The 15,630-nt window shown below is 37.6% G+C and overlaps 1 protein-coding gene across 1 annotated transcript in view; it reads left to right on the forward strand.

Moving 5' to 3' along the window:
* Positions 1–12,614, forward strand: part of PTPRB (protein tyrosine phosphatase receptor type B) — a 213,600-nt gene extending 200,986 nt beyond the window's left edge. The window contains exons 32-34 of the mRNA XM_082256081.1: positions 2,354–2,489; positions 11,582–11,702; positions 11,788–12,614. Coding sequence (XP_082112207.1) covers positions 2,354–2,489; positions 11,582–11,702; positions 11,788–11,810 — 280 coding nt within the window. The 3' untranslated portion in view covers positions 11,811–12,614. The remainder of the gene's footprint in view (positions 1–2,353; positions 2,490–11,581; positions 11,703–11,787) is intronic.
* The last annotated feature ends 3,016 nt before the right edge of the window (positions 12,615–15,630 follow it).

Below are 15,630 nucleotides of genomic sequence, written 5' to 3' on the forward strand. Positions count from 1 at the left end.
CCACCACAATGTGCCAGACAACCAGCCATCCACCACAGGGTGCCAGCCTGTGAGCCACCCACCACAGGGTGCCAGCCAGCCAGCCATCCACCACAGAGTGCCAGCAAGCCACCTACCCACCACTGGAAGCCAGCCAGCCACCCATCATAGGGTGCCAACCAGCCCTTAAGCAGTAAATTAACATGTTCAGTACCAGATTTGTGTCAAAAATTGTCTTTATTTTTTAAAACTTTAAATGTACAAAATATCGGCCCATATCAGCCGATACGTTATCGGTATCGCTATCGGCCCTGAAAAAAACATATCGGTCTATCCCTTAATACTAAGCACATCTGTACTTAATCCACGGTATTTTTTTAATTAACCAGAACCATTATATAAATGGTATTGCTCTACCGAGCTACAAAATTTTGTAATGGTGCAATTCGAATGCCAGTGATAGTTTTTTACTTGCCCGAACATCACTGTATATGTATTTAAACATGTTAAGCATGTTTGTGTGTGATTTCTCCCTCTAAAAATTTCGAAATCTGTCAATTACTGAAGGTGTCACACAGCCATATAAATTTATCTGTGTCTGACTAGTGTGTCCTGGACAACGTGTATCATCACTGACATTTGTCATTAAGGTTAGGCACTGCTATATAAATGAATTGTACAAGGACATACAGAACTGACAATAGGGCCTCAAGAGAAATATCTAGTAACTTGCTCAGCTGCCTTGATGAAATTTCATAAACTTCTGTTTATGCCAATTAGAAAAAAAAACCCCGATAATGATTACTATGTTGTAGTCAGGGAGAAATTACCAGAGACAACAAATGTAGTAAGTGGCAGAATTGGTGAGCAATTCAAGGTAAATGTATATGTTTTATTTTTTTTAAATAATGTTTTATTGAATATTTGCAAGTTTATAAATTGATCTTTTATATTTTTGGTTACCTGTATACAATTGACTCACATGAGACAGATATAAGACTGTTTTTTTACAATTTGGTAGCTTCATTCATAACCTCAAAACGGTAGTAAACCGCCGGCATTTTTTTTTTTTAACCTACAAGGCAAAACTATATTGTACTAGTATGCATCGCATACTAGCACATTATGTGAAACTTACCTTAGAACTAAGCCTTTCCAGCAGTGAGCTGTCACCGCCGACAGGGCTTCCATCTTAACCCGGTCTTCCTTCTTGGCTTGTGGACTCTGGCTGTGAGTGATCAGAACCGCGATGACGTCACTCCCACCCATACGTGCAGGAGCCCCTGCTTACAGACTGGACTCTGAAGGAACAGCCCCTTTGGCTGTTCATTCAGAGCACATGGACATGCGCCGGTGATGTCACCGGCTGCACGTACATTAGCCACTTCTGGACAGCCAGCCGCAGTTTTACATCGGTATTTTGACGTTAAATACTACTGTTAGGGCAGCAGATAGCTGACATAACCCTAGTATTTTCTTACAGGGTGGGTGGTCCTCTTTCACATAAAAGTGGTACCAGTGGCGGATTCACTGCGGGATCACTTTTATGGGCGGGAGAGGTGCCCCTACCCTGCCGCTTCCCAGTCATTTTTCCAACTTACCAGAGCCGCCAGTAGCGGGGAAAACAATCCAGTCCTCTTAGGTGCTGTCACTGAGTTGGCCCTCACTCAACTATATGGCCTTGGAGGACCGGAGCGATGTCATATGTCGCTTCCTCCCAAGGGCCCATTTTTTTTTCATACTGAAAAAAAAAAATGACTTTTTTTTTTTGCTTTTAAGTGTAGATGTCTTTTTGACCCCAGATCTCACATTAAAGAGGACCTATCCTGCTTATTTCTATTACAAGGAATGTTTACATTCCTTGTAATAGGAATAAAAGTGATCAACATTTTTTTTTTTTTTAAGGGACAGTGTTAAAATAAAAAATTAAAGGTAAAATAAATAAGAAAAAAAAATTTAAAGCGGTGCATGTTTAGAAAATATTTACAGTACGTATAGATAAGCCTTATTATAGGCTTACCTACAGGTAAAATTCATGTATGGGAGTTTACTCCCACTTCAATGTTCCCTTACCTGCCTTTCCACCTTGTACACTGAGCTCCGCACATGCAGCTCATGCATGGGAATGACACCATCTCAGGTTGGCCAATTAAAATTGTCAGGGATTGATACCTGGAAGTTATGAGGCTGAAGATGTCAGTGGCTGGGGGGATCACAGCACTGGAGAACAGGTGAGTATAGTTTGGCTTTGACATAACATGTACTGTGTTGTATAGTAAAGAGACAGATTCAAATCCAAATATCATAGAATCTAGAATTACATGATATCCTGATAACTAAATTTAAGGTCTTATGCTCAATTATCTGTTTGCAGTGCTGGTGTTGGCAGAACAGGGACCTTCATAGCTCTGGACAGGACTCTTCAGCAAATTGATACCAAAGACTCAGTGGACATTTATGGGGCAGTGTATGACCTCCGGCTTCACCGTGCTCATATGGTCCAGACCGAGGTAAGCCTGGCAAACCACAGCATTCTCATTCATTGAATACATTATGGATTATCTATGCATTGCACCTGGTGGGTTAAATTTGTTTAAAGGAAAAAAATTAAATAATACAATAGTACATTGTAATCAGAGGCTTGACTCCAGTCTTTAGTGTTCTCAGCAATTCTATAGTATTTAAACAGCAAGTTAACTTAAAGCAGAGTTCCACTCAAAAGTGAAACTTCCACCTATCTGTCTCCTCCCCTCCCCCCCCCCCTCCGATGCCACATTTGGCACCTTTCGGGGAGGGAGCGGGTACCCATTTTTGACATGTACCTTGTCCCCACTTCCGTCAGACCTTACCACGGCGAGGTACGTCAGAAGTTCGGCCCCCTCCTCCTCCTTGCTATGCTTCTGGGCCAGTATGAGGGCGCACGCAGCAGGGATCCGGCCACATGTGCAGCAGGGATCCAGCCGCGAAGTCGCAAGGCTTCACTGCCGGGTTCCCTTACCGGCAATGGCGGTGGCAGCACCCGACAGCTGATGAAAACATTGGCTGTGGTGCCAACATCACTGGACTCCAGGACAGGTAAGTGTCCTAATATTAAAAGTCAGCAGCTACAATATGTGTAGCTGCTGACTTTTAATTTTTGGAGGGAGGGGTGGAACACCGCTTTAAATTCTATTCAAGAACGTATTCCTAACTCAAAATACACATTCTATTTCTCTCAGCCTCTACCAAATCTCAAAATATTTATTTTTTGCTGCTGTGATACAGAGTGGCTGTGGTTGTTCTCCATGGCACCACTGTATTTAGGAAGGTTAACCACCCTCTCTTGCTCGCTCCCAAGATGGACTATGGACTATGGGGTTTGTACACTGCATAGAGAAGTGCATGTGACCACAACTAACATGCACTGCTTGTTCCAAACATGCAAACGTGGGAGGGGAAGAGGGTCTCGGGAGCTCACAGAGGATGTTATAAGGAGGCAGATAAACACAGTACTATAATGTACAATAGATTGCCAGGACCATCAAGTAGTGGATGTGAATGGATTATTTTTGCAGAATAAGTATTTTGTTTAGTGTCACTGTAAGATGTTATCTCTACAACAACTGACATTGCCACAAATCATTGCTTTAAACACAGGTGGCATTCCAGTCTGAGCCATTTAGACTACATGTCATTCATGGATAGCATTCTAAGAAAATTTGTATAAAGCTTTATACTCTTCCCCAGACTAGCATTTAATTTAAAGATGGTGTGAACCTAAAAAATCTTATAAAACGCTGATTGTAATTCAGCTGGTAAGTAGTATTTACTTTCTGTCCATGTCCCTAATGAAGATATACTTCTAGTCTCTCATCTTGGTAACCTCAATGGAGGTGAGGACAAATATTCCCAATGGGGTGAAAGACATGACTAAAAATCTATCGATAAAGTGCAATAGGGGAGAACATGAGCCCCTGAAACATTTTGGCTGATGACCATTGGTAGACTCTATTCTGTGGTCCCCTGATTGACGAGCGCGGTCCAACCAGTGACCTTAAAAGTGAAAAAGCCAGCTCTTTACATCTACATCTTTTGATCAATAGAAACCTTACAGGGGTTCTAATCCTTCATTGTTCTGTTCAAAGGTTTTTTTTTAACTGGAGTTAAACTTTAATTAGAAAAATGCTAATGCAAAACAAATAGCTTTTTGAATACATTCTATTATATTTTGTATGCAGACAATAAAAATAACCCCATGGCTACATTTTATGACACAATATAGTGTTGTAAGTACAGGTTTTCAGTGATGTTGCCCACAGTCTGATCACAGCTTACAGAGGAAACCAATAGTACTTTTCTTCATCTGCTAACACTTACGAAATGTTAGACTGTTCTATCAACTACATAAATAAGGTACCATCTAGTATCAGTATACACTACCTCTCTTTTGTTACATAACTGATTAATTAACCATTTTTCCTGACTTATCATACAAACATCTTATCTATCAACAGCTTACATTAGACTCTTAATTTGTCTTCTTTCACTCTACATAAATATTCATTTTTAGCACACAAAAAGCTATCTAGAAAAGTGGAGTGTCATTCAGTATTCACAGTCACAGTGCACTTTTCTATAATAACACATCTTACCCGAACCATCACAAAAACATTCCTTCCTGAGAATTATACACTCTTTATATTTCAGCCTAGAAAAAATCCTTTTTTCTGTGTTGTAATGGTATAACTGAGTCAATTTTTAGAGAATGTTTTTGTACATTAACAATACAATTCAGTATCATTGCATCAAGAAGGTATTCATTTACCATGCATTGTAATGGCGTCAATGCAAATCAAGCAATTTTTACTACATTTAACTGTTAAATGGATGCGAATTTTATGCATGTAACACTTAGATCATTTTGTATTGTAATAAATCACACTGGGTTTTGGCAGAGAAAACATTGGATAGATTCCACTTAAAATACAGGAACGAACATCACTTTTTCTTTAGAGAAGTCCTAGGTGTCACGGCGTATTTTAGTAGGAGGACAACGGTGATTTAACTAATTTGGGACAAGCTGGCTTTCAAATCTTGCAGAAAGATAAAAAAAAGCCTGGGCATTAGTACCACATTTGACAACGTTGTCACTTGTTTTTATGATGAACGGTGGAAGATTTTTTGCTATTTATCCATTGTTTTTTGTTTGATTGTATTATTTTGTAATTAGGTTTAGGGAAAACAGCAGCTGTTCTCATATGGAACTTCATTAGATAGTTGACTTGTTACAGGGTTTTCCATCCCTTGTTGGTGTAGCTACTATTATGTTCCGAGGACACCACCTTAATGAGATTGATATAAGTGAGTTGATGTCCCTCTTTTTCCCTTAAAATGGTTGTAAACCTCAGACATGAATTATGAACAAAGCATATCCCTCTATAGTAGGTACTTGTCTCATTTAAAAGTGCTAAGTGTAATTTCTGTCTGCTGCTCCGTTCCTCTGCTATGAGCATGAATCACTTCTGACAATTTTTCCTTACACCAAGAGAAAAAATGTGACAGGGGAGAGAACTCTAGCAGATTGACAGCCTCAGCTCTGTTCCTGTGTGCTGTGTGTAGGAGGGCTGTCTCTTCCCTCCAATCAGCTCTCAGAGCTCTCCTCACTGAGCTCTGCAGAGTGTAATTTTAGCTCTCTGTCTCTTTTTTCTGAACTCTCAGACAAGCTTATAAATTCTGGACTTTGAACGGATGTAGAGAAGAGAGGGATGCAGATAGACAGATACAACCTATGTAGGAGGATTTGTTTAATCTCTGTGTATCACCTAAGGATAGACCCTTTACTGGGTATATGTAAGGGCTTACAACCACTTTAAATTGATTATAGGTGGGGAAATACCACAGTTTTTAATTGATTTTTAAAGAAAGATAAACCAAGGCTTGTATGTGTGGCAGTGTGTATACTTTTCTCTGGGATTTATACTTTTATCAGGAACATTGATCCCACACAGGAATCAAAACCCAATAATATTTTTTTTAATGCATATAGAGGCAGAAACTGTAGCTTTTGACCTTGGCAATGTAGCAAAAAAACTAAAATTCTAGGATAGTTTAGAAAATAATACAGGAGATCATTTAAGCTTTTGCTAATGGCTTTCTAAATCTTATCAAAATAAAGCGTCTACTCAGATTACCTTAATCTAAGTTTTAGGCCTCATTTACACGGGCATTTATATGATTATCTGCATTTACATTTTTGTAATAGGACATTTCTAAATGCTTGTAATTATTTTAAATGGTCTAATGCACAGTGTGTTTAAATAGAAAAATGAAAATCTGTGCATCCAGGGCCAGATTAGAAATTCTAAATGTGTCTAAATGTATGAAGTAAATGCACGTAACTTTAAATGCAAGAAAAATTGATGTGCTAAGTCTAAATTTTTTTTATGCTTCCCAGATCAGTTTCTCCTGCTTTCATATAAAACAAATTTAGGAGGCTTGTGTCAATGAGGGCTTGCAAATGACTACTGATTGTTCAGGGCTTTCATAGTGCCTCTGGACAGGACTGCTGCCTCTTGTCATTTATACTCTGTTCTGCTGTGTAGCACAACAAAACACCAGGTCTCTAGTGACCAGAACATTTTACACAGTTGAGTAGACTGGTATACAAAAGACCTGTGCAAGGAGATTGAGGGTTTGATTAGCAAAGCTAAATATGCTGTTCACTTTGCAAGGGAAGTTTCGCTTAGTGAAGGGAGCAAATGTCTGCTGACTTTCTAACTGACATCCAATCATGTGCAATCAAAGATCTAACGTGGGTCCATAACAAGATGCAGGAAAAAACTGAACAGTCAAGAATGTCACAAATATGACATGTATTCCATTCTCTTCCAAATCTGCAGGGAATCTGTTCACAGATTCCCTGCTAATCAGAACTGACATCACTGGCCTGAAAGGACCCCAAGACTTCAGAAGCCAGAGGTTGTCTTATCTCATCTAGTTTTACCTACTACTAAAATGTAGCTTTTAAATTAACCAACCTTTTTGTATGTAAATGAAGGAAATCTAAGCATAACTTCAATAGCAGGGAATGAAAGATGAGGCTTTCTATTTCAATCAAGGGGTTTATTAGAAATATGTTTTCCATTTGCAATAGAAGGGACATTCTTTATAGCACCATCATATTTTCCCTCTGCAGTAACTGATACCTACAATTTTCAATGTATAATCTAGACTGAAAATGATGGGGCTGGTTGGAGGGTAATGAATCAAGAGAAATAGGCTGCTATAGATTTAGTTCAACAATAAGAAAAAAATATTTTCTTCCGTCATGGTGGATATGTTTTCTTTTTCATTATTTCTAACTGGTATACACAGTACAACTTTACCAATACAACTTTTCCTTTCCAAGTAATTCTGTACAAGCTTACAAATGCTAGCTGTCAATGGCTGACATGAGTTGGGACCGCCTGAGAGATGATAGCCATTTTCAGTACCAGAAAGAATATCACCACTCTGGCTATAATCTAACCACCACTCCAATCTATTTGTTCCTTTGTATAATGGGGAGGGAAGTTTATCAGCTGTCAGACAGGGAACATGGCAAAGCGTGTAGTCTATACAAATAAGAAAATCTAAGAATCAGAAAGAGTGCCTATAATAACTGCTTAAATAAAGTCTGTGCACATTTCATAACTTCCTGACTATGCAAGACACAATAATATATGACCATTTACTACAGTAAAAGTTTATATTGATGTACCTGGCCTTATGTGCGAGAGGGTGCAAAAAATCCTCCATCAAAAAAACTTTTATTTTATCATTTATCAACGTCCTATCTGGGGGAAGGTAGAATGCCATATGTAAAATTTAGTCAAACTGTAGAGCTTGTAGTTTATGCCCTGAAATGCCTTGTTCTTTATTGTCATGCTTTCTGATGCTTATGTTTCCACATAATATCAGGTAATATCCTGTAACTAACCATCTTTCTTTAACCTCTTACCTACTGCCATATGTCTTTAAGTGGCAAAGTGGTAGATGCTTTTTTATGCAGCGTTTTTTATCAATAGTAGTTCACAGTAACTGTGTACAGAGCTGATCTGATGAGCTCTGTACCATGTGATCATGGTTATGACCAATCACAGCGATCACCAATGTAAACAGTATAATGTTTACATTAGTAAGTCTTCCCCTTTCGTTTTTCAATGGAGGAAGGTAAGGAAGGAGGTACTAATGAATGAATGAATCATTCATTTATTAGTTCCTTTTCAGAACCAGTAGTTCTGGGTTCGTTTAATCTCCATGCTGTCTCTGCAGTGACCTATTCATCCTTTTTATCATGCATATCTGTACATTATCCTCTTCTTGTGTATAAGAAGGGAGAAGTGATTGGCGCTGCCAAATGAAAGATATATAATGGATGTGTAGAGTGGGATTCTAATAGTAGGTACTCAATGTTGGATAAAATGTAAAGACTAAACTCACCGTGATGTGAGGCAAAGTGACTAGTGCAATATATAAATAAATATTGCGTCACTTACAATATCCATACGCTAGGAAATCCCAATGTCCAATAGAATCTCAGATAGCGCAGCATTACAGCATTTAAATTCATCATCAAAAAACCGCTGCAAGGTGTTATTTCGTGCTCCAATTTGGGACATAAAAAGCAGCATTGGCGATATGGTTGTGGAAACACATCTTCCTCTGATAAAACGAACCCTAAGTTAAATCCTGAACAACTCAAGTCTGCTGCCTCTATCCACCCCCATTCAACGTTTTTTGTCCACTAGTATGTACTGAATGACCAGTTAATTGATGGTAATCTTTAATGAATTCTGTTCGCCCCTGAGGAAGCAATTCTTTGCTGCGAAACATGTCGGGCAAGAATAATGGAGGAGGCCTACCGAGCCCTACCTCCTAATATGGAGGAATTCATCCATCATTAATTCCACTATTAAATTACCAGCTCTGCATTGGTTATATATGTATGAATTACTGTATATTTGTGATGTAATGTCAGTTTTTTGTAAGCTATGAAAGCTATTTTAACATAATTCTCAAATAAATATATACTTTTTATGTAACTCTTTAGTTGACACACTTTTCTGAGTACGATACCACTAAAGTCCCCCCCAAAGCCCCCTTTCTTTCCCAATTTTCCAATATTCTATTGGACATTGGGATTTTCTAGCATATAGTATGGGATGTAGGTATCAATGAATGATTTTTTATGTAATAACACAACCTATTGGTAGTATACAATATCCATACATTGAACATCAACAACAATAAAACCATATATATTCACACTTATGTGCAAAAAAGTGCAAAGTGCCAAAGGGTGGATCTGTGAACCACTAAGAGTATAAATAAATAAATAGATAAAGGATCCGAAATATGAAAAAAGTGCTGTGTGCAAAAAGTATGATCACCCTAATTCATAATAAGAATATATATAAATAAAACTAAAAGGAAAAAATTAATCAGACCACCTGTGGTGGGGAGACGTCACACAACCTTATGTGTGAGCCTATAGTGATAAAATCAGTAAACGATCAAAAATTATATAAATATATATGGCCGTTATTGAATATATATATGGTGCAAAGTACAAAGGTATAAAACATGTATATAAAACTAAAAAATGAAAACCAATAAATGAAGTGCAGAGAAAAGTGCAAAATTGCAAGAAAAAATGTCCAATACAATATTAAATAAGTGCAAATAAGTGTAAAAAGTGAAGTGACCCGGGGTGGGTAAGTGGGTGAGAGATAAGGTGCTCCCCCTTCAGTAAGTCCCGCGCTTACCAGAGTTGGATACCCCTGCAGGGGTAAATCGCAGGTCGATACTAGGGATCACTCCCATACAGCAGGGGTCTGGTCCCTGTTCCTCTCAGACTTATCGCACTTGACCCGGTCACACTCCAAAGAAGTGATAGGTGGCTTACATCAGCATCAATATTAAAAGGGAAAGGAATAGCCAGGACAATCCCAGGACATATATGGGAAAAAATGCTTCTGATAGTGAAGGATCGTATTGCAAAAATCCTTTATTTAGTAGCATAAAACAGGTACTCACATAAGTAGTTAAAACCAAGCATATGCGTCTGGCTTAGGAGCCGCAACCTCCTCTCTCGCGGTGTGCACTGCCGGATATGCATCCCAAGCCTTCAGACCAATGGGCAGAAGTGATGTGGTTACGCTCTCAACGCGTTTCGTCACACTGACGTCATCGGGAGTAGCTACTCGTCAGTGTGACGAAACGCGTCAAGAGCGTAACCACATCACTTCCGCCCATTGGTCTGAAGGCTTGGAACGCATATCCGGCGTTTGGAATGCACACCGCGAGAGAGGAGCTTGCGGCTCCTAAGCCAGACGCATATGCTTGGTTTTAACTACTTATGGAGGTGATCAAAAATTGTCACTACTTATGGAGGTGATCAAAAATTTGGGAGACCCTACAATATGTTTTGCAAATAGAATGAGGATTTTCTGGTCTAGCATAGCACCACCTACCTTTGCTTTTGTTCCTGCTCCTAGTATGGAGCAGTAATAGATCGACCAAGCATTGCCAACTTAGTACAAATCAGCTAAATTACCTATTTGCCCAATGTTAATGTCATAAGGTTCTATGTCTCTTTTATTCCCAGGACTTGCACTGTCCAGTTAATATTAAAAAAAAAAAAAAAGTTATTGGGTAGTTACAGCTGAATTGCATTGTATTGTAACAGGGGAAATCCTGACAGCAGAGCAGAAGGACTGGACGTACTAGACACGCCCTGTGTACAATGATGACATTCCATTTTTTGGCGTGTCAAGCATGCCCAGAGTCTGCAACTGGTTAAATGAAATCTTTTAGGACAGACATTTGTCAGCTTCCATTACTAACCTCCTTTTGAAGGTTCTACTGGCCTTGCTGTTTCTGGGATAAAGTGTATCTAATATGTTCCAGCTTATTAGTCAGATCTGGTGGCTCCGTTAGTGTTCTTTTTTATGCTTTTTATCCCCTTTTTTACTTGGTGATCCTGCCAGTAACACAGTTCCTATGATGAGACGACAACTTCCACCCACTGTACTGTATCTATGGAGAAGCAATGTTGTCTCCCACCATCTCCATAACATGTGGGGGAGGTCTTCTGTAGACCAAGGAGAGAACCTAGACAGGGCTAATTACACTGCTTGAGATTTCAGTGCATCATAGGAAGAGTGTACAGAAAGTTAAAAGCTCACTGTATTTTTGGCAGGATCAACCAAAATTGTCCTGGCATAAATGTTAAGTACTTTGAGGCAAGTACCAGGAACACATATGTAGTAAATGTAATGAGAGTAACATCACATTGATTGGAATATTTGTTCCTGGTAATGATGCTACACGATCAGCATAACAGCCATATAACTAGTATTTTCAGGAAAAGGTCAGCAATGCTAACATACAGTTGTATAAGAGATTTATTTTAAGACCCAGTGTCAACATTCTGTTCATTTTTCCATTATTAGTCTATCGGTTATGAATTGGGACAATAAAAATAATTTATTTACACACACTTTTGTGACTTTACACTATTATGTACTGAAAGTATTTCTGGTCTCTAATTAAATGGTATGCCTTATATTCATCTTCCCAGTGCCAGTATTTGTATCTACATCAGTGCATGCGAGATGTGTTGAGAGCCAGAAAACTGCGAAATGAACAGGACAACCCTTTATTCCCAATTTACGAGAATGTGAATCCAGAATATCACAGAGGTGAGTGTTCCAACTGCAAATAAGAAAATAATTTTGTATTTATTTATTTTTTTCTAGCTATTTACTAAATTGTTTTCTCTTACAGAAAATGTATATGCAAGACATTAAATCCCTCAAAGTCCTCTGCTAAAATCAGACTCAAGCTACATGTTCTAGAGCACTATGTATCGCCAGCCATGTTGTCTGTCTTCTGTAATTTATTCGCTTGGCTATTTTGTAAGGTATATGTAATTTAACTGTACATTAAGTCCTCATAAAAATATGTAAATATATGTATTTGTTTATAGACAGTTTAACTAATACTGCAAAAGAATTTTATTTTGTTTTCCAGTTAAAACTGATGTTAGGGATAAAAAATATGACATTGCAATGAATGCAGCTTTAGATTGGGTCAATGTATCTAAAATATTTGCACATTGACATCTCAGCAATGCCTATATTATTTAATCACATCTTACCAAAGGTGTCTTTATTCACTTTCAAACAGGCTTTGTATAAGAACAATATTTTTAAAATGATTAAAAAAAAATATATTTTCTGATGAATTATGATAGAGCATACCTCTTAAAAAGGATGCCATGGCACTTACAGGTTGCCATTTAAATGAAAAATGTGTTTTATGAATAAACACAGGATTAATCTTACTTTAAAATGTACAACATTACCTTGCCTTAATACTTATACCATTCCACGTATTATTGATGCTTACTGGGCATTTTACATTAAGCTGAATGGCTTTTACGCACATTGGGGGTTGCATATCAGCTTAAAATTTGGGGCATAGCATTTGTAATGCGCACAGCTAGTTACAGTTACAACTACCTGCCAAGTAGGTGAAGCAATATAATAACCTCAGGAAGGTGTAGTGGGAACAAAATGTGGACCGTTTGTGTTAAAAAATAAAAAAAAAGAAAAGAAAAAAAAAGGGGGGGGGGAGTTTACCTGTCTTAAAGTTGAATTTTATTTTTTCATTTTGGATAGAGCAAGGGGGGGTTATACCCTTGTCAGATTTTTTTACTATCTATGTTCCATTGTGGAGCATTTCTTTCACTTCCTGTCTCATAGTCAAACAGGAAGTGAGACGAACTCTCTGCAAATTAAGGGAATTTCTAGAGGAACCCCTAACCAGGTCACCAGAACTAGTGTGCCTATTGGAAGATTACTCCACTATTACTTTTTTTGGGACAACCCTTAAATTGGGATTTTCTTTTACCTTCATTTTCAATTATAATGATAATCAAGACAAATAGAGAACGAGAATCTCCTTAACGGGGGGCAAAGACAGCAAATCCCTCTCTACTCTGTTCAAAACTGAAAAAAATGCCTTTGGTTATACTTTAAGTCCAACTTATCAACTGTAGTGGCACCTAAATGTGCTAAGCAGACTTTAAAGAGATATACAGTAATATTATTTGAGAGGTCACATTAGCATGTCTTAAGCAGAATTTAGGGAATTAAAGTGTTAGTGCAGCTTGGTGAGTCGGGGGTTTAGATTTGATGCTTTTCACTAGCATACCCTTCCCCTGCTATGTTAGTTTCACACCCCGATTTCCTTAAAACTCATTAACTCCTAAAACATAACTATTTTCTGTAGATGCTGCACCTTTGGGGTTGACTAATGGTAGGGGTTTACTAATGCAATGAGTTTATGAAATATGTTTTCAGATAAAAGGACAGTAATCCTAAAATACAACTTTATATTGAAGAACTTTATGTTAATGGACATTAAACACTAGTTTACCATTACCCAGAAATATAGGGTAAAAGTGGTACTGTATGGAAGTATTTTCTCAACAGACTTACTGTCCACCAGTGTAATATTGAATACTGTCAAATGCCACTGACAAATATAGACATATATAACATAGAATTAGAATATCTTCAATGAATTACACGCATAAGGGCTTTTACATACATGTTTGCGTTTGTTATTACTAATGCTTCTGTTTAAGGCTACTTTCTCACTGGTTTGCACCAGAAATGCCTATGCGTTAATGGAGTGCTTTTGCTGCACTTTTGCAGCGTTTGCGGTGTGTTTTTTAAAGGACACGCGACTCAAAAACTTCCCCCGAAAACGCTTAGCTGATGCATTTTTGAGGTTTCTAAAGGCGTTTTTGATGCGTTTTTGTTGATTTCATGCTCCAAAAAATGCAGCAGCAGGATATTTTACACCGCAGCGGAAGTGCAACACCCCAGTGGGAACACATAAATAGAAAAGCATCTTTCTTGAGCCTTTCTGGTGCTTTTTTTGAAGCAAAATCGCTTCAAACATTCCTCAGTGTGAAAGCAGCCAAAATGAAAGAGATAGGAATCTGTCATTGCTTATACCCTTCTGGGAATGCTAGTTGCCTGACTTTTTTGTACACCCATTGGCTTTAATGCTTTGCAAATCAATGTCATGGAACAAGTATGCAGATCAAGAAAGCCGAAGAAGTAATAATTCCTTGTTTAGATACTTTTTCCAGGGCAGTGACTCAAAGTATTGAGATCAGAGGATCATAGTGATAAAAAAACAACTAGCATGTTCAGATAGAGCTATGGTGGCCTCCATATATCTCTGCAAACATGTTTACTTTATGGAAACTTGTATTTTAGGCTTAATAGTCCTATAAAGGAATACTGGTATTGTATTATGGGTTTCGAATTAGGTGACCAAAGCGGACCATAGAACTTCAATATAAGCTATATAGGACTGAGTACCATTTAACATTTAAGATGGGAGATTTGATATATATTGCTGGCACTTAAGAAATGGTGCTGATAGTTATAATTGGTAAAGCATTATGACATTAGCCATTGTGTTTTGCAGCATTTAGTCACCAAACTACAAATATTACATTTCTTTAATGTGTAATATGTAGATATTAAGCATGTGCTTACATGTTATAGCATTGACTCCACAATGTAAAATATAATAGCACTTTGACATTTTGATTTATGTCATTAATTGCAGCATTCTAAAAGAAAATTAATGTTTTTTTATTACCTGTGTATGTTTGTATCAACAGCTTTATAAAGAGCTTTATATCTGCTATACAGATTTATACTAAAGATATTTTTGTATTAAAGTATAGCCTAATAAAGCTATGTAATATATTATTAAAGGTTTTTTAATGACCTTAAATTCACTCATCCTGACGCATTAAATGGCATACAGAATACTAGAGATTGCATCTGGGTCATACATATGAGCCTTTTCCAGCAATGGTTTATTAAATGTGTTAGAGATTTGGTTACCATGGTAATTAGGATGTTCATTGCTTAATGGTCAGCACTCAGCACATCATTTACTAGTTAAATGAGCATCCTGGCTCAGAAAATGCAAACAGAGAGCTTCTACAAAGGCTTTACAATCCTTAGATGCATGGAAGGGTTACATTTTTTTGTATCTGTTGTTATGCTACTTTGTGCAATAGTTATATTGGTAAAAGGCAAATTAAACAAGCCCAGATAAACTGAATTCCATAAAATAGGTCCTAATATTATTAAAATTAGGTAAAAAAACGAGGGTGATAATTTTCCAAATTGCCAAAAAACATAAATGTACAGCAACAGTTTGGTGTATTGCTTTTTATGCATGATCTAAATAGATGGCCTTGATTTATAGGTTAATTACTGTAGCCTCAAACACATGGTATCCATTCTATGAATCCCAGATTTTCTAATGAACATTGATCCTACTTTAATGAATCCATTTAGCATGAAGAACAATTAGACTGGATGTAACAGTACGGCTAACAAAGCAACTTCAGTAACATATGGGTCCTTGTTAATTGTACGTCAATAAGTCAGGATGTAAGCTGCACCCAAACAAAGAAACCGTATCACTTGTCTAGGGTACATTGAACAATGTAATTTCCCATAGTCAATGTGGTGCACCACACCTTTGTTCACTGCACTAAGCTACTACACCAACCCTGTACGCCAT

The sequence above is a fragment of the Pelophylax lessonae genome (genome assembly GCF_965119305.1).
Source record: "Pelophylax lessonae genome assembly, chromosome: 4".
NCBI lineage: Eukaryota > Metazoa > Chordata > Amphibia > Anura > Ranidae > Pelophylax > Pelophylax lessonae.